Below are 24,583 nucleotides of genomic sequence, written 5' to 3'. Positions count from 1 at the left end.
ATTACAGCACGAAACAATCTAAGGGTGGAAACCCAGATTTTACCTTTTTAGCAGATCCATCTAGGCATGGAGGGCATGTAACAAGTTCGACGTCAGGACCAAGCCTCTCAAGTTCCTCAAGTTGGTCCCGCCGTACTGTCTGAACTCCTTCCGGGAGACAAGTGTCTTGAAGGGATGGATAGTGTATGCAGCAGGTCTCATCGTCTTTTGGATCATTGTATGTCGAGATGATCTCACCGGTATGCGATATATAGATTCTGTAAATATCGGGAGATAGTTGATCACTATAGCGGCTGAGATGTTGAATAGCGAGACTTTCGTCGTCCTGCTCCCCGTCCATGGTTACGGAAACGACGCGTCTCTGGTCCCAATCCGTAATATGCCAAGTGCTGGGACCACCAACAGGAATACTGCCGCTCAGAGAAAAATACTTGGAATCGTCGTCAATCATGTTGCTGCATTCTTTGGCAAGTAGGGCATACAGATTAAAGAGGGATAGAGCAAGGCAGGGTGAGAAGGAGGATGACTTCGACAGTGAAGTTGGTAGAGATAAAAAGAGTGCGGGGCATTGCTACTGTGGATGGTATCACTTTTACGGGCTCTGTGGACACCTCGTACAACGGCAACCGCTCAAGTGCGGTCGCAAGCGTACGCGTTCTGGACAGAGTGTGTTCTGCGATGCTCCAAAGGCCGCGCCGCAGTATAATGTAGCGGGCTACTGGGTCAACGCTTATTGCAACCAGTGTATGGGAGGACAGTAGCTTGATGGATTTCTCGAAGACTTGATAGATCGGGAGGAATAAGGGGGGAAGGAGGGAACGGTAAAGCTAGTATCACTACACCATTCGTCCGGTCATATGTCTGCTCTGTCTCTATGTTACAGGTGCCTCGGCGCAAAGCATCGCGAACGGCAGGGGCAAGCCACCCTCCTTCCACCGTATCCAGCTCTTTCAGGGGGTTCGCAACTAACACAACCGTGCTAACAAACAAAGTCTGCAATAAAGGAATGTAAAGAAGCCGCAAAGATATCCAAACCGGGCCTCCGGCTCTCTTGTCGTAGATCCATGGCCGTAACCATCATAGTCATAGCATCCCGACTCTGTCGGCGGGGTGCTGTCCATTGATTTCCTGCAGAGTCCATTGTATGCCCCGGACCAGTACTGTAGCCACCTTTAGGCTAACAGGACCACTGGTATCCCGAAATGAGAATGACTCCCTGCCGGTTCCGACCGGCAACCCCTTTTGTTTTTGAGTCCCATGGCCAAAAATCTGTTAACGAAAACGCCGTGCGCCAGAAAAGTTCCGTCTCCACAAGAAAAGCAAACGCGCAAAATAATCATGTAGAAGCATTGAGGATAACATATAAAGCTGCTATCTCTAGAGGGCAAGACCGGTGCCATCACCGGTCCAACGGTATAAGGCCAGAAGCTCCCTACGTCGTTGATGCTGCTCGCCGAGGTCCTCTGGCACACGGCCACGGACCTGGGCAAGAGCACTTCGCATGACTCTGCTGAAGTTGCGCTGCGATGAAGATTAGCTTCAGTTTACTTTATGTTGGTGGACAAAGGTAAATGAACTCACCTGATATTCAGTATTAAGAGTGACAACACATGCTTCATGAGCCCGAATGATAGTTTCGCAAGCTTTCACGACACTAGGCGAAGCTTCAAATTGCAGCTTGTCTGCAATCAAGAGTAGGAGGAAGGAGCCCTGGAGAAGGTAAATGCCGAAAAAGAAAGGCATGAACTCTAGGCCAGGGTCGAACTCCAGAATGTGACTTATGGCCTCTGCAGCAGACACGGCGTGGCCGGTTGCTGTGATGAAACCTTGAGAGCTGATCCACAGGTCATTGTCGTCAAGGAGGTTGATAGGATCCCATTTTCCGGTGAGAAGAATGTGTAGAACATGCATGACATGAGTACCATATGCCATGACAATACGAGTCTGGATATCAGACTCCGTCATTCTACTAGCGCTCGTATGCACGCTATGGACGGAGTGCACGGAGGGTGTCCCAATGTCATTAGGACCACCAAGCCCATCATTCCCCAAACCAGACGCACCGTCATTTTTATCATCCATACCACCTTGAGCATTTGTGCTCATATTCATCTGCTCGAAGCGCTTCAAGCTTCGCTCATAGGCTTCTAAATGTCGGCAAATTTCGGTGGCTTGATCATCCCACTCACGAGCAGAGCGAAATCCGACGCCAAATCGCGGATGATTGCGGGCATGGTGTAAATCGACAATTTCACCCAGAATCGTCATTAAAGGTAGGAAATAGCCAAATATGCTGTGACCGCTGCATTCAAATGTTGGACCACGCACGCGGTTTGAATGCTGGACGCCTGAGGGGTCCGATGCGAGTACGTTCGGATCGGTAGTGGGGTACGGATGAAATTCGCCATTCTGGTAAGCAGTATCATCCAGAGGCTGCAACAAACCGTCACATTCGATATCGAGAAGGAACAAAGGACGGTTGTAGCAGAGAGCGAGGTGGCGATCAACGATGTAGACGAGCCACCAGGCACGACGGCGCTCCTCACGTTCTTCCTCAGTAATGACGCCAGGCACGTTATTGCCCATCTCATCTTCGGGGTTGCCGTCAATGTCGTCATCTCCTTCCGGTGAGCTCATGGATGGCGGCAGCTCCTTGCCGAGCTTCAGCTCACGAGCTAAAGACCACGCTGCGTTCCACCAGCGTAGACTTGCACCCTTGTATTCGCTGGCAGAAACAACGGTCGCCAAGTGGATGTACGTGACAACGTCATCCAAGGTTCCAGCTGCTCCAAAGGCACCGGTTTCACTTGTAAGTGCCTCCATGCTAATTGTTCCAGGAAGTGCCACTCCCAATCCGCCTAGTGAAACTGCACCGTCCATCACTGGGCTTGACACAGGGGATGCGTCTCCCGATGGGGTGTGAATCAGGGGTTTCAGAAGACTGACCGTTAATTCAAGCAACTTCTGGCAAATTTTACCTCGAGCAGAAGGGACGCTCGTCAAGTACGGAGCATCGCTTGTTTGTGCAGCAACCCAAAGGATACTTGCTAAAAGGGCTGGCTGGCAGTGTCGCGGCTTTGACGGATGTATGAATGATCGTTTTCGAAAAACGAAACCTAGAACATAAGGTGACATCGGGTGCATCTGAGCGGAGGAGGAGCTCGCAAAGTAGAGATCGATCAGATCGCAGGCTAGAGATAAGGGAATGATATTTGCAAGATGTGGAACAAGGGGTTCCAAGACTGGATATCGGAGTGGTGAGTGGGTATAGTTGTTCTGAGGGATCTGAGTCTGATATTGAGGTGGTGGAGAGGACATGGACATCCATTCTGGTGAGGTGGCGTCTCCAGCCATTGGGTAGGCACTGAGCGGGCTAGTTCCCATTCGAAAGGAGTTTGCATTTGCGGAGTATCCTGTTGGGCTTTGCGTTTGTAAAGCATAGGGTAGATCAGGATAGGTCGACATGTTGCCCTGATTGCCACCATACGCTGCGTGGGCTGAGGTATTGATCATATGCGGGGCCATTGCCTGCCGATCATAGGCACTGTGAACGCTTCCATAGCCGTTCAGGTCCAATGTTGTTGGGCCTTCAAGATGATCGCGATCCATGGCACCTGGATGACCTCCCATGTGGGACTGATGCGCTGCCATGTCAGACAAGCTATCAAGACTTCCTGTCCTTTGGCTTCGTGAGATGCCATCTTCGCCAAGGTCGTTCAAAACTTTGTCATTATTAGCCGAAGACTGATCGCTTGAGATCATTGGCTTCGAATCGTGTTGTTCAGACTGGCCGTTATCTGCCCCCTGAACAGGCGACTTTTGACCATTCTGAGCAGCAGCAGCCGCTGCCGCTTGCTGGGCAAGATCTTTGCGGGATGCCTTTCCTCGTTTCTTCCTTTCCCTGATATACTCGCAACCTAAACCAAACTCTGTGCCTAGTTAGCAACTGGACTCTACAAAGACAAGCAGTGGCTGGCTACTCACCTATGCAATGGGCGCAAGGGTGCTGACCATCGCACTTTGTTCTGAGCTGGTTGCACTGATCACAGGCTCTGCTGATTCTTCGTCGTATGGGACCGGCAGCTCCTGTAGCCCGCGCAGTAGGCCCGTATGGGTGCTGTCGGTGCTTCGCCTGAGGACCGGCCCGAGCTAGATGTGGGTTGTGCACGCCAACATGTTGCTGAAGCTGTTGAAGGGCGTAATGCGAGCCCTGGGCTAGAGTATCCAGGCCGGTGGCGTGTAAATGCCCAGCTGGAACGTGACCATTAGAGAGAAGTGTTGAGGAGGGGATAGAGTGATAGGGCGAGAAGCGGTGGAGTGGATTGGATAACATCTTGACGTCGTTATGCAAGAAGCTCCAAGTGGGCTCAAAAATGTGAGTAGGGTGGATGAGTGAAATCGAGCTTGAGAGACCGGAGAGTCCAGGAGAATATCAAGAGATAAGACGTGCCACTTCGAACGAGTGCGGGCAGTTGGGTGAAGCTATGCTACGCCGATGAGGTGAAAGGAGAGCTGGACTGGCGAGGTTCGTCGAGCTTGACGGCGGATGTCACAGCTATCTATATCTTTACTCTTGGCGGCGTTGGCGAGCTGCCGGACGGGAACCACTTGTAGTCAGCGGTACATGGACGGGCCGAAGTGATCTTGTGTGGGGAAGACTAAGAGGGCATGAGCATTGAGTTATGTCGAGCCAGCATGACAGACGCCAAACCAGTGGAAAGGGATCAACGCGGTTGTAGGACCACACGGCACAGGCATCTGCACGATGGAAGCAGAAACCAATACCACATGGCGGGGTTGGGGTGTGTGTGAGGTATCAAGAGAGACTCGGGGGTGAGGGCAACAATTTAGATGACAAGGGGGTAGGCTTGCAATGAGACCATGTCAAGAACGTGGGTGCCAAGGAAAGGGACTTTCTGGACGTACGGGGAGAGATTTGAGGGACCGATGAGCTGGTCTGGTCTGGCCGTTTGGTTCTCCGGGAAAGGAAGTGGTGGCGCAAGGGGGAGACCTCGTCCGTCAGGTCGTGTCGGCCTCGTCTCGTCTCGTCAGGGCCTGTCTCGTCACTGGTGGTGGGCCCTAGCTGCCTCTCTTTGCACTTCCAGACTAGAGTTGATGGCGAGCCGGCCGCTCTCTCACAAGGAACAGCCCAGGTCACGGGCAACTTTCTCGTCGGCGTACCTGCCGGTATAGTGCCTCGAGAGTGAGCGGAAGGAGTTGGGAAAACCAAAAGGACCAAAGGATACCGAATTCGTCCACAAGACGTAAATCGGTAGGTTCTCAGCGGCGGGCGAGTCTTGAAGCACTTTCTGGTGCAATGTCTGCGGCCTTGGCATGCATGTATAAGAGGAGGTGATGAGCGTTGTCAGAAGAGCTTGTTGGCGAGACTGGCCTCGATTGGCGAGAGCATTCGCCTTCTCATATGAACGGAGGCAATATCGAGTATCGCATTTATATTGGGACCACAATATACAAGCGGCGGGACGGGAGACGTCTATGGGAGAGGCAGGGTGGGACGAAGGTGTGTGCGTGAGAATGTGAGTGGAGGAGAGCCAACACCGCGGGCGCAGTGTAGTGCAGTCAGTGTAGGTGTGAATGAGAGTACCTCAAGGTCAGCTCACTCGTGACACTCTTGTGATGCTCTCCGCGCACGTTGGAACTGCCGTTTGAGAAGGAAGATCCGACTTGGAAGACGGTCCAGGAAGAAGCCAGGTCAGGAATAGGGTAGGTAGCGGAGGTAGTCCGAGGCAAGGACGTTTAGTTATTTCATATTAGACAGACAGGAGGGTCTGAGGGGAGAAAAATGGAGTGATGGGGTCGACTGGGGACTGATGCGATTTGTTTTCCCCTCATGTGAGGTGCCCTGGACCAGCCTAGGCAGGTCCGGCGGGGACAGGCACAAAGGTCGGGGTTAGTCGGTCAGTCACTTCAGTCAGGTCAAACAGTCAAACGGACAATCAACCTCGTGGTCGCCAACGTTAGTCGCAACCGACCAGACCCTAGCTCGACAAACCCGACCTTCCCTAGCATGTTAGTTAGTTACTGACTGACTGACTGACATGCATCCGCCTGGGGGACCATTCAAAGACCACCCTCCACCCCAACATTGCGACTGGAGGGAGGTGTACTTCATGCATCCATGATTCCTGGGGGTCCCGCTCGTACCAGCAAACGATGGCAAACAGAGGAAGCGGGCCCTGCGGGGATACCTGACCTTGACCTTACTTGAAGAACCCTTGAGTGGTGGTCGTTCGGGGGCCGAGTGCCAGCGCATTTGCACCAGAACGGTACGGTACAGTCAGTACCTTTCCTTTCACAGAGGGCGGAATTGGAAGACCGGGGCGGTGGCCGTCAATGATGACTGGGTGACCAAATTTTTGGAGGTGGAGATGGGGTTAGACTGAACACGGCAGAGCCCAAAGATGAAGAGCAGCACTAGGGCGAACGGCCGCCGCGACACGATGCTCACCAACTCGGAAAACCGCCGTGGGTGCTGCCAGCTTGCCTCCACGAGTGGACAAGAGGTCAGGCCTGACAATGCGCGGATGCACACACCTAGCATTATGACGCGGGACGATTCGGGCCTTGATGCAAAATCGTGACTGCATGCCCCATCCTCACAGATGTCAGAGGCAGCGTCAGAATGGCCGCGCTCTGTCTCTTCTCCAACACTGCTAGGATCAATGGACCAGACAGCCACTGAACGAATGCGGTGCCTGCGGTGCCTTCCACATAGTGCTGGTCGACATACCTGACTAGAGGCGGCGCTGGACTGTGCCACCCCTACCCATACCAATAACAACCGCAGCTGGGAGCGCAGTGTTCGGTCAGATTTCGCCGAGTCAATCTGGGTGGGCTCCGCATATTCCCTCTAAGCCTGGCTGGGAAGTCGGGCCAGATGGGCGCTACAGAAGACTTGGTCCGGCCGGAGCGGGCTGCCTTCTTTCCACCATCGAGACTCCTCCCTGTCTTGTGCTTTTCCGTCGTTACTTCCGCCACCCCTCTCCTCAAACCCCTGTCACCCTCCCACCTCCCTGCCCTCATATGTGATGCCTGTCGCATATCATCATCATCATCAGGCAGGCGCTCCAACTGGAGATGGAGGAGGCCATTCAGATCCGTGCCGTCATGGGTTAAGCCGTTCAAGCATCTATATGTGCCTTGCTATACTATGCAGTACATACCATGCGCCTCGCGCTCTGCGAGGATATGGGTGCCCATCTCACGGAGCCGAAAACGTCCTCATCGTTGGACTCGGTCCTTGTATCATTTCGCAGAGCCATGTGTCTTGTTCGTCCGATCGGTTGAACGTTTGAGAAAGTCAATCATGGACAGCTCATCCAATGTGAAGTGTTCTATGGTTGTGTACTCCCTAGATCGCTCGGAATTGTCTTTGTTTGTGTTGGGTAAAGTGAGCAGCTTCAGCGTGCTCCAAGTACTGGGTAAAGTCCACGCAGGGGAGAAATTTCGCAGGTTAGGTAGGGTCACCACAAAAGAACTTACCATTGTAAACAATCAGGTAGGTAGTCTTGGAGTGCACCTGTGGAGGTGGCATCGTGCAGCATGCTCTCGAGAGCATGGTCGTATTGTACTATACGATACGTTATTGCTCGCTCCCAGAAGCCGCCTTATTGGTCCGCATATGGGCTGATCCCTAGGGCTGGCAAAGAAGGTGACCACAAAATTGGGGGTCTTCTGATGACGATTCAAGCAAGCATCCAGAACGTCCACAGTGGCGTCTATCCTTGTCGATTGGCGGCAAAGCCAATTATGACCGCGCGAGCAGGGCTGGACATCTCGAAACCTCTGCATTTACAAGGAACCGGATTATTTGACGTCGTCAATGCACAACTCTAACAAGTTCAATCAGATATTCATGTCGGCCAGCAGACTGTGAATCGATATTGACAAGATTTGACGTGCAGCCGCTGAACCAGACTGGTTTATCTCTACCAGCAGCGACCAAGTGACTGATCAAAGTCAGGTGGCACCAAGCAATACGAAAATATTGATCCAGGTGAACCATGAGATTTGCCCATGATGATCGGACATTATGATTGAAAGTCGCTGAAACCAGATGCTGTGGGCGTCCCTTCTGTCCAGCAGTTTGCTCTTTCATCCCTGTTTTGATACACCACACAGCTTCCGTGCTTCGACAAGCGAACGCTCCATTCACAAGCGGAGCTCGTGAAGTCGGTACACCACAGTCAATGAGACTTTAGCGATCGCTCAGCTCCGATGGAGTCCACGGCGCTCGGTTGAGCTTTTACAACCCGAAATGCGTTAGTCGCATCGTAAACACAACTTCATTAAGATGCCGAGAGTGTCTCGAGACTCAAGAGAGCAAAGACCATCAAATCGTTGCGGGGACTTAATATCGTGTGCATGAAAATCCGATGATGATTGTGTGATAGTCGCTGGCACATGACAACCTCGATCGAGGCCAACGCTGCGGGGCGTGCGCGTTAGCAAGTCTCAACTCAGTTAGGGTATGGTATCTACTGCAGTCGGTGAACGGGCATCCCCCGTGGTTTGGTTCATCCCCTTTGCAATATATCGACTGCCTTGGACAACCCCTGTAATCTCGCGGCACCGGAACCATCCCAAGCTCTGCGATTTCCTTTCAAATCTGCAACGCACTCAATGGGCGACCTGATATCCGGGTCTTGGCGCGTTCTTGTTTGCTGCGGCGCTGATGGTGTTGGCTCAATTTCAAGCAAGGCTGGCCACCTCTTAACACTGCTCATAAGGGCCGAGATAGGGGCGAGGTGGTTGACGTTCACTGAGCGCGGGCGCCGAAACGAACAACAAACAAAAGAATATTCCGATGTCCAATCGTAAGCAATCCCAATAGCAGAAGCGTCATATAGTATCATATCGCAGCGCATTGAAAATACTTCCATGCAATCTGTCCTCGGAGGGTTTGGACGCTTCCGGGCAGCTTGAAGTTATCCTCTAAATCGCCGCGACTTGATATGCGGGTGTCATGCCTTCCTAATAGGTCTGATTTGGCCATAGGGCGATGAAAGCACGGGTTTGGATCAAGATGGCAGGCACGACTGTGGCCGTGCTCAGCTTCCACCAACCTGAGGTTGACTGGCCTTCGACGCAACTCCATCTACGGTATCTAAAGCATGGTCTTTTGTTTCTGTGACTTATTTGTGAAGTCCAACAGCGGTCTGTTACTTTGCCCGAGGTCGTTCAGCCCTGGTACTGGCGAAGTGCAACCTAACTCTATGTGGCAGTTGCGACCTTCTCCAGCCTTCCTTCCATGAATCAGGAACTTGTCAATAAGAGGGAAGGCATGACCCCGACCAAACATCCAAGTGCCGACGATTTACAAAGCGCCGCTCGAATAGAACCACACTAGCGTCTACTTTGACTACCTAGGTACCTTGTTTCAGCATCGGGAGTAAGTGGTGTATCTACACACATTGGACACCTATCTAGATGCATCATCATCTAAAGAGTCTCAGCGCGCCATCCACCTAGCTGCTCACCGATGACAGTCTAGGTGTCTTAATCAAGTGGCTCGGTCTTGACCAACCTCTCCGTAATATGATCTTCCGCACACCACTTTCATTTACCTTTCAGGAACAGGCCGCAGCGGCCTGCAGCACGGCTCGTTCGGAGGTGTGCTACATCGCGGGGACCTGATGCAGCCCCTGCACATGGCACTCCTCCCCCGCGGCTCCGTGGTAACTTGCATGTTCTCTAACACCCACGAACCCGTACGATTGCTATCCTCTGTGTAATTGATTTCGATGTAGATTTTTCGACATACTTGCACCAGCTCCGGATGCCGGGGTTGTTTGAGACCTGCATACTGGCCCATGTACTATCGCACCACTGCCGCTTGTTTCCAGAACTCACAAAATGCCTCCCGCGAATTGGTCCTCCTCATCGTCCTCGGACCTTTGTGGACAAGGACCTTTTCCAAACGTGATACCATGGGTGGTCTACTGATGGAATCTGGGCTGGAGGCACCCGCTTGACAAGAATGAGGCAACGCGGAGCAAGTGGCATATTGTTATGCCCGTCAAAGGCAAATAGACAAGCACCGGCTACTCTGCATGGAATACTCGACCCCTGAAGCAACTGCCGTACCTGTCGATAACGCTATCCCTGGTCGTATGCTCCTGCAATGGGTCTTTGCGTCACACACGCCGAACACCAGACGTCTCGATATCACAACCACGATCAATAGATTCGACGCTGTAGGGCTTTCATCGCAGTCGCCATGCACTTGAACCAACAATCCAACCGTCCTTGGAAGATTGTGTTTTGAAAATAAGTTTCCAAGGCCGGGGGCAAACAAGCCAGGATCCGAGACAGTCATGGCCCTGGCCATCTGCAAGCCTGCTTGCTCTGTTGGATAGACTAGAGCAGAAATGAAGTCTCGCTTCCACTCCTCTTGACTTCTTATTACTCACTACCGCTCGCGATGACGTTTGGGTAAGCCTATCTACAGATGCCGGATGCCAGGATCATGGAAGCCCACATCGAAGGTCGCGCTACGAGATTGGATGGGCGCAAGGATTTGGCCGAGACCTTGCTTCGTGGCGCCAAGGGCATTAACGGTCGACGGTCCGAAACTCCCCCACCTTGTCACCTCCCCAGTACTATGTCAGTACACAACTGGGGGCCGTTCACGCTCCCACTTTGGCGGACTTCTAATTCGTGCGCTCGTAGATCTGGCATGCGCCTTAAGGCTTCGCTGTCCAATAGGCTTCTGGCAACGGCCTTTTCCTTCGATGCAGCCTTCTACAATGGTCCAGCAACTAGTTGTCGGAGTCTTTGAAACGTTCGGCAGACCTGAGCATTCATCTTCAGCAAGACATTGCGTAGCCCAGCTGGAACGCTTTCCCCAGCCCCCAACTGGTGCTGTACTACGCAGTACATCGTGAGTAGTGTAGCAGCCTTCGAAAACCCCCTGGACACTGTAGCCTCCAATCGTTCGGCAAGCGCTCCCCTTCTCCGACTCTCCGTTGTGCCATCGTCTCCACGTGGCGCAGGGGTCAATGGCAGGTTGTCCCTTTCCAAAATAAGGTTAGGCCACTTCTGCTCTTGACCTTTTCACCTCGATGATGCTTCGAACAAGAGCCGCGCCGTTGTTCGACAAGGACAAGGTTCCTCACAATACAAAACAGCGTGACCCTGTGCAGTCTCCATCCAAGCCCAGGCACAACGGTAAGTCTCGAGCGGCCTAAGTCTCTTGAAGGACCACATCTAGCATCACGACTGAGAGTCTAGCAATTCGAATGCTTTGGCCGCGAGGCTATGTCTCTCATGCACCCAGCGAGGTCGCCCCGAAGGAGCTTCGGCCGATGCAGCAGGGCACACACAGAGCCGAATGACCACTTAGGCGCTGGATTTCAAGCTACCGATCAAAACTCTCCGCTGCACCCCACAGGAACTAGTTGTAATTGACACACACCAGCTTGGTCTGAAGGAGCTGTCAAAGCGGTGTCCAACCAACAGGAGCAATTTGGCAACCTAATTTGACCTGCAGGTCCTCTCATGCCCCATGGTGGCATAGCCAACACAAAAAGTCACCAACATATAGGCTCCTCATTCCTCAGTCATGGTATTATAGATTGCAAGTCTTTCAGCTTGCAGTACTGACGGAAAATGGACCGTATTTCCATTCACTACACCAACTAAGCTTCGAAGGAATATGCGCATGAAGACGCTTGGCGGGTGGGTGGTTCAGTCACCCCTTTTCGCGTGCTGCTTCAGGAAGCTGATGTTTCTGTCTCTCAAAAGTCATTTCGCTCGAGACCTTTGACAAGCAAATCCCACGATCATCGCTTCATATGGAAGGTGGCAAAAGTCAACGTCATGACATCAACGGTGATAATCAGGTCGGACATCTGAAGAAAGGACAGTGCAGTGCGCAGGCGGCTCAGTTTGCCGTCATATCCATCAATTAATCAATAGGAACTTTACTATCTGTTGGCGGCACTCTGCTGGCGGGAATGTGCACTTCCCGCTACGCATCGGCTCTGGTTCAGGAACGAAAGTCGAGCTGCCAGGTACTTACAAAACCCGGTCATCAATTGTCCGTGTTATACGAATATGCACGGCCATTATACCACGACCTGCAATAGCAATAACAGTTTATCTAGACAAGAAAGCGGTCCAAGCTGCAAGTGGCAGGTGATAACCCACGCAGTAGGCCGAACAGCTTGATCGACTTGACAGGATTTCGAGGCGAATAAGCTCGGAGGAAAGGAACAAGTCATAATTGGGCAACATCTTCAGCGAATTTCAGCACGAGATTATATGAGTCCGGGTTAAACGCCACAAGCTCTTTACTAGTCACCGTCCCATTGAGCTTCGTCGAGAAAAGGTGAGTATGAGTTCGTATGAAAGCCACAGGGGACAAGAATATCACCCTTTAGTTGATAAGACAAGCTGTCCCTACATCTTAACAATTTGTGATATCGATCCGGGGCATGGGGCAACAACATTGTAAAACGGCTCCCTCTGCCGGATGCAACAGTCGATCATCGAATGGCCTTCACTCGATGGTACGGCTGGCACCTACGAGCTCCATATATCGTAATAGGGTGATGTGCGTTGCAACGACCCTGTTCAACGACCCTCGTAGGATATGTCGCACCTGGTGACTTAGTCGGCACTCGTAGGTGTGATGGTACGGTTGCATCCCGACCTCTGTCACTTACAGAACTGAAATGTTGGGGTCAATAGATGAGTGTATGGCGTTGGCTTGTTATTGGCCGGCTCGCTGTTCCTCTGTCATGAAAACATAACACCATCCCTCAGCACCTCGTGGTCTTGACAAGTTGACGGGGACCTTCGGAGTCACCTCGTGCGGCTTCTTGAAACATACCAAGTTATTGATTTAATCGTCCTGGTATTTGGTAGACTGAAATATCGGTCATGCCTTCTCTCACGAACCAGAACCAGCACTGCGCTTTGTGCTAGATACACCCCCCCCCCCCATCACTGATACTCGATCGGGACACATGCTCCGTCCAACGTCTCAATGGTCCAGGGAGCTTCCCGGCAGTTCTGTCAGATCTGTCGGAGCCAAACCCAGAACAGGCTTTTGCGGGGAATGGTAACTGACGGCCTTCATGAAGGTTTTGGTGATGCTTTGCAACATAATTGAGGTTGGCTAGCTCGTTGTCGTCGAGAAACCCCTACACGATATTAGTCAAAGCCAGCCAAGTTCGAGATGACTAGTGACAAAAATGCTATGTGTAATCTGTCAATTCTGATCGTGGGTCTACACAATTCTTCTTTCGGTGACCTCTTTCGTCGTCACAATTTCTGCATTTGGCGCTCTGCAGCACAGAAATCACAGATCATCAACCTATTTTGGATTTGACCGTTCTCCGATCTCCTCCCAGTGAGCGGAGGTTTCCAGTCTTGTCAAGTCTACGGTGCATGTTTTGTTACGTTCTGGAAAGCTTCATTCCGTCTTCTCCCAACAAGCCAGTCGGACCCGCCGCCTGGGTTAGGCCGCTCTGAGAGGAGTTACAGTGAGAAATCCTTTGGCATCAGCAACCTCATGCTCTCCAGCATGATGCCGCTGCCGTGCTAACTTAGGAAAGGCGAAGACATTCCCGGACGTTGGGTTCTGTCTTTTTTCGAAAGTCAAGTGACAGACCCGACAACTGACACGCTCGACGTTTTGGCTGTCATGCAGGGTTCGCAGTGACCACTAGGTTACCAGTGTGGCATGTCGTCATCTACACTGCCCGCAGATCAAACGGTTTATACCAGTCGATTGTTTAGCTGGACTCTCCCCACGAACGTTTTGCCCTTTCATCTCAAGTTGAGCCTGGCCTATGATCCTCTCATGACCCTGCATGAGGCGAACATCGGCAACCATCTCTTTCAGTTTCACGGCTCGGGCAGACTTTCCCCTGCCTCTTTCAGAAGACCCTTTGACTTCGTCGTCGTGCTCCTCAAGTGGCGAGCTCATCAAGAGCAGAAGACTGTCCAGTTCTTGAAGTCTCTTTTTGACCTGTACAACATGCACAAAATCATTCCGAGTGGCTTTGAAACGATCTTATCATAGATAAGCTTGATTGGCTCCAGTGGCGCTTTGATGAAGTTAAAGCTCGTGCACTGCAGATGTTGATGCGGGGAGTGGAGTTGACTGCAGACAAAGCGCCTGCGGACTCAGTCTGATGTACGACGTCCACGCCGTTAGCTTGCATATGTGTAGCTTATTTTCTTCGGATATCATGCAATCCTGTCGCCTCATTCGTCCTGTTTTGCGCAGACTTCCCGTCTTTCTGAAGCCAAATTTTGTCATCCATGTTTCGTCTTTCTCGAGAGCAAACAGAGAGCAGGTTGGTCATCACTTGCAAAGGATGCCTAGAGGCAAGCCACACGAGGTGACAGAAGACGAGTGTCTCCGGTCCATATGGGGGTCACACCAGCCATACAAGCCTCCGTCGGTTTTGGATTGGCGGCTGCTAAATCGGACGAAGGGTCTTCACTGTTACAGGGAAGATGAAGCGGCCTTTCCAAGATCGGATCCGTGTTTTGGATCGCGGAGATACCGAACCGTTGGATAGCCCTTCGCACTTATCACGACGCATTCGCATCTGAGGCCTGATCTGGACGCGTGAGGCACATGATTCGCCCTCCAACAGAGTTGAGACAGGGACCAGGTGTCTATCCTTTTCATGCTGCACCGCCTTGGATACAACTCTCTGCCGTGTTCTCGAAGCATCTCAGACATCATCTCATGTACGTGGAAGCCCCTGCCGTCCAATGCCTCGAGAAGCCGTCCCCACATCACTCGCCACTGCCCAATGCTGTCCCGTCTTCCTTTCACTTTTCTCTGCTCATCGTCCTACCGCTGCAGAAGCAGTGGGGATCTCTACAGGTCCCGCGCAGCTCATTCACGTGGATGAGACGATGGCACAATGGCGAGACCTCGACCCGCACGGAAAGCCAGCTGCACGAAAGTAGGGGTGTCCTTGCACCCCATGCGAGAAGTTGCTGGTTCGGGACTCGCTCGGATGGGGGATGGCAGCAACGGCAATGCAGTGTCCATGGAGTGCAGATGCGAGATGAGTTGAGATGAAGAAGCATTTCTGAGACGACACGGCAATGCACGATCTTCTGGAAGTTCTGCTGCAGATGACGAAGTCAGAGAGGACGAGGGGGAATAGGATAGGGGGACCAGAGATCTCCTCGAGGATGCTGTGCAACGCTCATTGCATCTTCTGGAAGGCCTCGACTTGGTCTGCATCACATGATGTTCGAGGCTGTGGTGGAGCTTTTCGCTGGTCTCTGTCATGTCCGCTTTCATTCAGCCTGTGACGTTGCTCAACAGGCTGTAAGAGGCTGTTGATGATGTCTTCGTGGTGTTTCGTTGCCCGTCCGGCCTCAATTCGGCTGTATATTATCTACTCGCCTAGCACCAAGACGTCTTGGGCTGTGAAGATGCCTAAAACGAACACTTGATGTTGGTAAACTTCGATAGCAGTCTGGTTAAGCATTCTAGCCTTTTCCTAACTTGTGTCTGAAGTATATTAACAGTTGAGCCTCCCCCTTTTCAGCCTCACACACTGCGGCTGGTCAAATTGAACTGGCTAAAGCCCCTTGCTAGACGCGATTGTGTTTGAATTTGATAAGATGCGGGCCATGACTTGCAATGTTAGAATAGCAGCCGCCTGGGTACGTCAGCTGGATATCTGTGGATGTCAAATAGCTAGAATACTTAAAAGACATGCCTTCCGCTGTAGCTGTCGCCTATAATATCTTCTTGCGAAGTGCAATACATTTGAGGAGACCGTCTAAAAGAACTCGCGACATTCATCTGACACCACCCCGTATCTGAGAAATCATCGACACGTTTTAAGAAGAGACCCAGATTTGTTTAGAGGCTGCTACATCCATCTGCATCACCCAGAATCGTGTCGAAGTGAAAGATGCTAGCCAAAGACCAGTTAAATTCGAGTATCAACAGTCGAATGGACATATCTCATGGATTAGTTGTTCGAGTTAGAAAAGGGAAATGCTCTATCTCAGCCGCAGGACGATTTCCAATCCACAAGCATCCTTCCATGGCAAACAAGATAGCGATAGCTGGGCAGAAAAGCAAAGTCACACTATTCGTCCATGGAGTGCATTGAAGAGATGGCACGGCGTCTTACATTTCATCTTCACGATGCCAGAATCTGATTGCATCGTGCTATCAAGCGACTAGAACATCACCTGGTATACTACGTTGTTTAGAACCTCTTCTTCTTAATCTCTTATTGATAAGCCGACAATGTTAAGCAGTTCAAGTAATATCGGCTTACAGCACGAAGTCTGATACAGGAACGTTCGAAAACGTCGTCAGATTGTAGAGGCCCTCACGAATCCTCCGCAAGCTCGATGACTACTAAGGAATAACTGAGAGAAAACAACTACCAAGGGGTGAACCAGCCATTGAAACCCTCAAATATATCATTTCTAAAAACCATACTTATTGTTTGATATGGTCTGTCGACCAGTGGCAGTTGTGTCATCACACATGGCCCGCCCCCCTGAGATCATGAGGCAACAAGGCTGTTGAGCGACGACCATAGGAACCTGTGGTCATCTCTTGAACTGGATCCAGAATATCAGAATATGTTGAGGACTAACATAACAGAGCTCGCCAGCTCAGTCTACTAAGACAGAGGAGAAGCGATCATGAGTTGGCTCGTTACTATACGAAAGGGGGTGCGAGCCTCTGACATTGCAATAACGATCACTCCACAAACGTGCTCAGGGGAATCGAGCAAGCCACTGCGTAATTCGGCATATCCACGACCTCAGTCATCTTGAGACTTGCCGACACCGACGCAAGCATGTAGCCCTCGGGCCTCGTCAGTCCCTTCTCGACCTCAAGCCAATCGATCAAGCCCCGAAGCGCCATCCTCGCCGCCTCTCTTGGGTCAGCATGAATACCCAGCGCCGCATAGGTCCCCTGATCCTCTTCGGCCTCGCCTACCCTCGGCCCCGTCACATAGTGCGGACTGCTCATGACCCAGCCCTTTGGTCGGTCCGCCTTCTTCTCGACAGTCAGCCGCAACCGTGCCTTCATGGGCGTCTCGATCGCCGTGCCACATACTTCGCCGTCCCCCTGCGCCGCATGTCCGTCGCCGCAACTGAACAGAGCCCCGGCCACCTGGATGGGCATGTACAGCGTGGTTCCGATGCCGAGATATCTTGTATCCATGTTCCCCCCTGACGCTGCATACGGTGGAATTGTGCTAAACTCGCCGGGCTCGGCAGGGGCGATGCCTATTACGCCAAGGAATGGCCGTACCGGGACGGAGATGCCCGGCTTGAAGACGGCGCGGCGCAGACCGCTCGCGGTGGTCAAAAGTGCGGATTCTGACAGATCCCAGATCTTGACATGTTGCTCGGGGAACTCATCAGCGAGCAGGCCGAAGCCTGAGAGTATGGCAGACCAGCCGTAGTCGGCGGGAGTCAGATCCAGGATATCGATCTTGAGCACATCGCCGGGTTCTGCGCCGTCCACGTATACCGGTCCGAAGGCCGGGTCGGCGAGAGTGAAGTCGAAAGTGGATAACGCAGTAGCCTCGTTATCGGGTCGTATCTGATTATTGCCGCCACACTTGAGGTCGAAAGAGATCTCGGTGCCGGAAGGGACCGTCATGACTGGGGGGATATCTCTGGACCATTTTAAGTGTGCCTGGTCTGATCTGACGTGGAATGAATGCGCCATTGCTCAATATTCAAGTGGCCTAGATTCACTGTTTATACAGCAAGATGATTTGTACACTGACCGCTATGTGACGTTGCTCAAAGGTCTTGATGCTATCTATCTATCTATCTGGAGCGGGGATGACCTCCATATATCTTTGGTATCAATTATCCCCCGCATTAGGCTCTGGTGAGGATTCCTTATCTCCCGCATCTGTGCGATGGGAAAGAGAGGACGTTGATTTGGAATCCTCTTGGAATCATCGGCAATATCCCAGGCCATCTTATTACAGTCCTGAAATAAGTGTCATACCTATCTTTGGAATTGAAAATGATCGCACCGTAAAGATGACCGTTCCGGGCCCCAAAGACGTCCGCGGACGCCGGTTATCAGAGCCATCGCCGTGTTTTTCGGCGGGCTAAAGTTTTAGATACAGCGCCGTAGCATGTGGAAAGCCGGAGGCTGAACTCTTTAGGGTGCTTGAGCAGCAACGTGATGGGTTGTGAGTGCTCCATTTGCTGTAGGACATCCGCTAGAAAAGTTCTCCGCCCACACCGATAGGCTTCCGCATGCAAGGTACAATCTGCAATCCCGAAAACTTGATATTGAGAGATTCATGTTATCAGCCCAACAACCTCGGATGAACAGAGCACATGATCCAAAACTTTTATAGATAATCGGTCAAGCTTACTCTAGTGCTCGATATCACTTCTGAGAAGGGTGAGAGCAACACTTATCAGAGAGAGCAAATCACGTTCTTCTCTGAGACTGACCTGAACGTCTTGTCAGCAGGCATCAAACTTCAGACTGCCAAGATGGCATTCACGATGCATTCGCATTCGGGGCAGTTTTGCCCCGGCCACGCAAAAGACCAACTGGAGGAAGTTATTCAGCATGCCATCAGCATAGGCTACAAGACAATTGGACTGACAGAACACATGCCCCGAACCGACCTGGCAGATTTATATCCAGAGGAAGTAGGCCACTTAAGACTTATTACTAAATATCTACACTTGACAAAGCACACAAGGCTAACGCACGACCCAGCTCGACGACCCGGAAGCCTCACTAGCTGTCCTCCCACAGAGGCACGAGGCGTACCTCATCGAGGCCCAGCGTCTGCAGGCCAAGTACGCCTCGCAGATCCACATCCTGATCGGCTTCGAGGGCGAGTTCATCCGGCCCTCGTACGCGGCGCTGGTGCAGTCGCTCGCCGCGCACCCGGCCGTCGACTACTTCATGGGCTCGCTGCACCACACGCGCGGCGTGCCCATCGACTTTGACCGCGCCACCTACCTCCAGGCGCAGGAGAAGGCCGGCGGCACCGAGGCGCTGCTCTACGGCGCCTACTACGACGAGCAGCTCGCCATGCTGCAGGCCCTGCGGCCCCGCGTCGTCGGCCACTTTGACCTCATCCGCCTGCTGAGCGCCGAGCCCGGCCGCGACCTGAGGGCGTGGGAGCAGGGGGCCGAGGAGGAGGGCGGCGGCCGTGTCTGGGACAAGGTCGTCAGGAACCTGTGCTTCGTGGCGGGCTACGGCGGCTGGCTGGAGTGCAACAGCAGCGCGCTGCGCAAGGGCCTGGCGGAGCCGTATCCTGCGCGTCCGATCGCAGAAGAGTGGCTGAGGTTGGGCGGGAAGTTCACCTTCTCGGACGACAGCCACGGAATCGCGCAGGTGGCGACCAACTATCTACGCCAACTGGACTACCTTGAATCGCTGGGCGTAAAAGAGGTGTGGACTCTGGAGCGGACACCTCACCCCGGCACACAGAGCGAGACGAAGGCGGAATTAAAGGAGAAGAACATCACATTGGAAACATTTAGACAAAGCTTACGATTAAGGTGAGATCACTTGGGAGACATGCCATGCCTTCGAGAGCATGTTCATGTCGAGATTATTGATTCACAGAGGAACAAGTATAGATATATACCCAAACAAAAGAAGAAATATAGGCTAGCCCATATCAATTTTCTGACAGCTGACTTGAATAAATTCACGGTCATCCAATAATTGCACCTTGGATTCATTACGGCCCCAGATACTTGACTCTGAAGCATAGAGTCAGGCAGATGCTTTGTTGGGATGCTCCCTTTTTACATTGTTAAAGGTACTGACTGGGCAGAGGCAAAACACAATTTCTAAATCGATGGATTGTTCCTACAGGTAGAAGCCGTGCCATTAAAACGAGAATATATAGAGTAGCTCTATGAGCCCGAGATAGGTAGATAGGTAGAGAGCCTCCGTCCAAGACCTGCTCTGCGCTAGATTCCAGTGCGCGCGGAAGAGCAAGAGAGAATGCCAGCTCCTTCAATCTTTTCGCTAAGCAATGTTCTTTTGTTGGCTCTGTTCCCTCAAAATATAAAATTATCCCAAATGTCCTTATGATCATCAACGTTCGTAGCATCGTTCCGGATTGAAAATATTTCCTCCTTTTTGAGTTTGCCTCCTTCTGTTGCGTCCTGCTCTAAGAAGCGATTGACGGTTATGCCTTGTAGAAAGGCGAGATTTCATCCATGATGACGAGTGATGTTACTCCAGTGCTATGCCGATAAGAAAATGCCCAAGGCCGAGTAAGTGTCGCTGATTGCCGGTTCCACTTGGTGATACCGCGCATGAAAACCGTAAATATCCCAAGAATCCAATACCTCAAAACCACAGTAGCCTCCTTCCAGGTGGAGATTTTAATCAAAACACCACCATCCTTGCCTTCGTTAGTGTCCTTTGTCATTCTCAAAACTATCTTTCCGCCTTCTCCTTGGGTGTTCTAAATCTCCCACGTGTGACCCGAAATACTTCAGCAAGTACATGACTACTAACCATGACTCTAGAGTTAAGATCATGCCCAACAGCTCATTTATGTGCCAATAATCAGACACGGCTTTTGCCTACTGGCCAACAATTCCAGGTAAGAAATGCTGCCCCCTACTTGGGTCTTCAGCGCAAGCTTGTGCCTTGTTGATCAGCCGCTGGATATGTCGTGTGGCACAATGATCCTCTGGGCGAGCCGGATCATTTAGCTGCCGGTCCTCGGGGTCGGCCCATCGACCTGGTGGACTTGTACACCAGCTTCGGAAGCTCTGGCTGTTCCATGTCATCGATGCCTTCATCGACTTCCAGTTCATTGCTGACTTCTTTTGCCGTGGGACTACCCATCTCCCTTCTCATCGATTGCGGACGGAAGCTGCGAGTCTTGGGTGGTTCCTCGAGAGCCTTGGCGGCTTCCGGATCGCTTTGCACGCGCTTCATTTCCTTGTCTGCGAGATCCTTGGTTTCCGATAGCCGTCTCTTAATATTTTCAACCTCTTCGCCGCAGTCGCCATCTCGGAGAAATTGGTGAGCAGCATGCTCGCACATGGACTGCACGTACTCGAGACCTTTGTCTAGCTCATCATAGACATCGGGCGGCTGGTCAACCATGCCACCAGCACCGTAGCCATGTCGACCACCATATGAAGCCATGCCTGCACGAGTGAACATCGGGCGGCCAGCAGCATAGAGTCCAGCCGTAGATCTCGACACATTTCGCATCTGCCGCGTGCTTACATACTGAAGCGCGGGTAGTTCTTCAGATTCACCATCTTTCTTGCCAGCCTCCAGAGGACCGTCAGGCTTCAATGCAGCAGCGATAACAGTTGAGCCGTTGGCCTCCTCTTCCTCCTCCTCATCATCCGGCATTTCCAGCTCGGCCATGCGCTTGATCTGTGCGACCTTGGCAGCCATCTTAGCTTTACGCATCATGTTTCGCGAAGCCGAGACGAATTTGACAAGCTCCTCAAAGAAGATTTGCACGTAGCTATCATAGTATACAATGATCATAGTCCGCGAGCGGTACTTGGGCATAGCGCCCTCGGCCGAGATCATGGATTCAGTCTTATGTTTCCGGACAACAGCACGTGCCCTTGACTGTGCGAGGGCAGCTACTTGATGAGCCTGCCGCTGCAATGCCGATGGTGTTTGTGACGCATCGGTCGGACTTGCGGGAAGTCCATCGTGAGCAGTACCATTCTCTGGTGGCTGCAGCAGCAGAGCCGGTGTTGAGGCAGACTCTGGTGGTGGTGAAGTGGGATGTGCCGCGGGCTCATCCTTGGGTTTGAGTGACTCTGTAGAGCCTTTATTCCGAAGAGATTTGACGGACCGGGCTGAGCTGTTCGGGTGAGGTTCGGCACACCGAGCCAATTCCACCTGGCGTTGTTCGATCTGTCCGTTGAGGTCGTCCAATCGTTTCACCCAGTCCGGGCAATTACCGATGAGGTTTCTAAGGGCATCCATAGCGAGTTCTTCTTCGTCTCCGCCGGGGGATGCAACTCTGGGTGACCGTCGAGCGGCCGTCTTGAAGGAAATTGTGACGGGTTCACGGTCGTTAGGCGAGGATCGACCTAACGAGCCGTGCAGATGAGGTGTAGATGAGTGTCGTCAAGCAGAATCCCGATGCTGGATAGCAAGGCGGGGATCACGTCGGACCAAGGGGGACGAGGAGCGTGTGGATTGGATGGATGGTGTTTCGAGGCGGATAATTAGACACGACCAAACATGGTAGACGTATCTTTGCCGCAGGATCAATTGCTAGAAGCCGATAATGGCGACGACTATCAATCGCCGCAGACGCCGTCAATCGAGAACGCAGCCGGGAGGCTCTTCAGCGTCCGTCGGATAGCCAGATGGATTGTCGTGAGATGTCGTGTGTGTTGAGGAAGAACGCAGTAGTTGGTGGAGGAAGAGAAGAGAGCCGTGAAGTAGGTCGGTAGGTACGTGAGAGAAGAGAACAGGGCACAGAAGTACGACGGCACGGTACGCAAGGAAGGGTACGGACCGTACAACAGGACTGGCAGGGATCAGGAAGCAGCGTCGGAACAGCAATGGTGCGTAAATGGGCAATAAGGGTAGACGACAAGCCCCCCCGGCCGCTGTTGCGTGGGATGCGAGGGCGTAGGTAGGTGGACTACAGGGTGGTGATTGTCACGGGTGGGTAACAGGCGAGGTGGGCGAGTACAAAGTCCCTAGCGAAAGTGAAGAGGGAGAACAAGAGGTAGAGAGGAGGGATAGAGAGGGTGAGGAGCTGCCCGTCACTTTGGGTTAGGTTGAATCAATTTGGGTTGGTGGTTGCGTTGAGTCGAGGAGGAGCAGCAGCGTGAAATGTCGAGAGCGAGTAAGTGCGCGAATAGAGTTGAGGAGACTGAGAGGTAGAGTAGACAGACAGACAGACAGGCGACGGGGAGAACGGGGAAAGTGGGCTAACGTTAGGCTGGGGCCGGACAGTAGTCAGTCGCTCTTTCTCGTTCAATCAGCGAGGAATAATAAGGCAGGCAAGAGCAGGGGTCCCGGGCCAGACGGTGGTTTCGTGGTTTGATCGGCGAGCTAAGTTAAGGTAGTCCCCGTACCGCTTCTAATGAAAGTGCGCACAAAGTACCTCGTGTGCCGTACCTACCTACCTGTCCCTCTCTGCCTTTTGCTCTTATGTCGCTTACTTCCTTGCCAATGCTGCTGCTGCATTGCATCGCACCGCACCGCACCGTACCGTAACAAGGTAGTAGCAGCCACAGGACAGCACACTTACCCAAAATGTCTATTCTTCACGAGCGAGTGCCGCCGTTTCCTTCCTTTCCTCCGTTTCTTGCTCGTTTTCCTCTCTTGCCGTTTCCCCTTGATGCATACTGGCTGGTCCCTTGGCCATCCCTGGAATTGTACCTGGCCTGCTTGCTTTCATTTTACGCTACCTCCATCTCTCTGGCAGACTGCCAAACTATGTCATGTCATGCAGTGCCCATGTGCACCCTCACCTCGCTCCATTGTTTAGTGTGCTCAGAGTAGAGTAGATAGGTCAAGATTTAAATAAATAGCGATGCCGATAGCGAGATGGAGATCGTAGAGGCTAGGGGAGCACTAACAGCGTGCAGTGCGTAACCTGACGACAAAAAGCAATCCAGGCCTTGGCAAAGGGACGAAAAGAGAGGGGGTTATTATGGATCATATGGCGCCTGTCAGATCGGCAACGAGGAAACGGCAGCGCCGAGCAAAAACAGCGTAGCGGCAGGAGTAGCGTAGCACCTAGGCACAGCCCAGCTAATGAGCGACGGGCAGCTAATGTGGGTGTGCGGAGAGACGAGGAGGGAAAGATACTTCGCATGCTGCTGGAATCGCCATGCTGAAATGAAGTACCTCTCATTTGAAGAGCCTTATTATATAATATTATAAGTTTATAACCTGTGTGACCCTCTTTGTGCTTTTGCTCGGCTGTGAATAGTCCATTGATTCACTATGAGATGGAGGTGGAGAGAAGGAAGGCCTAGATCAGGATTGCCAACGCATCGCATGGCATCGCATTACCTCCTCGCCTTGCAAAGCACCTACAGAGTAGAACACGAGGACAAGCAGATGCACATCTTCTCCTCGATTGAGGTAAAGCGCATGCCAGGCCTCTAACGTGAATGGAGAGCCTGGGGAAACCAAGACTTGGCTCTAGAATATCCACAGGCCATGGTCAGTTATTGTAGGCAAATTATTGTAGGCAAAGTTTTGTTTGGTGCATATTTCGCCCTCGTGTCTGTTCGCTCCACATAGCCACTCAAGCATTTGACTTAGCTGCAATGGGCTACAGAGAGTGAAGATAGGGCATGCAAGAGGAGCAGGGACTGTGCCATTACAGTTGTCTTAACCTGCAGTAAAGCTGTCTCTCAGTCAGGTGTACCGGAACAAACCTCGATGACCGTCTCCAACAACGTCATCATTACGGTGCATCACAAGTCGGGTCTTGTCGGGCAAGTTACCTACTTTGAGAGAAGCATCCTGTGCCAGAAGAAGCTTTAACAGAGCTGATATAGGTGCTCAAAACTGGTCAGAGACCCCAATTAGGGTAACTGTCAGTAAGTGAATGTGGGCGGCTGTTCCAGC

General features: G+C 52.1%; 4 protein-coding genes across 4 annotated transcripts; 1 reads left to right on the top strand and 3 right to left on the bottom strand.

Annotated features, from left to right (window-relative positions):
* Window positions 1–1,377: 1,377 nt before the first annotated feature.
* UCRPA7_5524 (putative transcriptional activator xlnr protein) lies at window positions 1,378–2,823 on the bottom strand (the record flags this gene model as incomplete). Its single annotated transcript, XM_007918071.1, has 2 exons — window positions 1,378–1,521; window positions 1,582–2,823. 2 exons carry the CDS (start codon window positions 2,821–2,823, stop codon window positions 1,378–1,380), a joined length of 1,386 nt encoding a protein of 461 aa, XP_007916262.1.
* A 13,909-nt stretch (window positions 2,824–16,732) lies between these two features.
* UCRPA7_5523 (putative acetamidase formamidase protein) lies at window positions 16,733–17,647 on the bottom strand (the record flags this gene model as incomplete). Its single annotated transcript, XM_007918070.1, has 1 exon — window positions 16,733–17,647. The coding sequence occupies one exon, from the start codon at window positions 17,645–17,647 to the stop codon at window positions 16,733–16,735; it is 915 nt and encodes a 304-aa protein (XP_007916261.1).
* An 863-nt stretch (window positions 17,648–18,510) lies between these two features.
* Window positions 18,511–19,540, top strand: UCRPA7_5522 (putative histidinol-phosphatase protein; the record flags this gene model as incomplete). The annotated part of the gene is made up of 2 exons (XM_007918069.1): window positions 18,511–18,672; window positions 18,743–19,540. The coding sequence occupies 2 exons, from the start codon at window positions 18,511–18,513 to the stop codon at window positions 19,538–19,540; spliced, it is 960 nt and encodes a 319-aa protein (XP_007916260.1).
* A 1,164-nt stretch (window positions 19,541–20,704) lies between these two features.
* On the bottom strand, window positions 20,705–21,511 carry UCRPA7_5521 (hypothetical protein; the record flags this gene model as incomplete). The annotated part of the gene is made up of 1 exon (XM_007918068.1): window positions 20,705–21,511. One exon carries the CDS (start codon window positions 21,509–21,511, stop codon window positions 20,705–20,707), a length of 807 nt encoding a protein of 268 aa, XP_007916259.1.
* Between the last annotated feature and the right edge of the window lie 3,072 nt (window positions 21,512–24,583).

Source organism: Phaeoacremonium minimum (assembly GCF_000392275.1).
Source record: "Phaeoacremonium minimum UCRPA7 unplaced genomic scaffold PA7_03_scaffold_415, whole genome shotgun sequence".
NCBI lineage: Eukaryota > Fungi > Ascomycota > Sordariomycetes > Togniniales > Togniniaceae > Phaeoacremonium > Phaeoacremonium minimum.
This window is presented reverse-complemented; position numbering and strand designations above follow the sequence as displayed.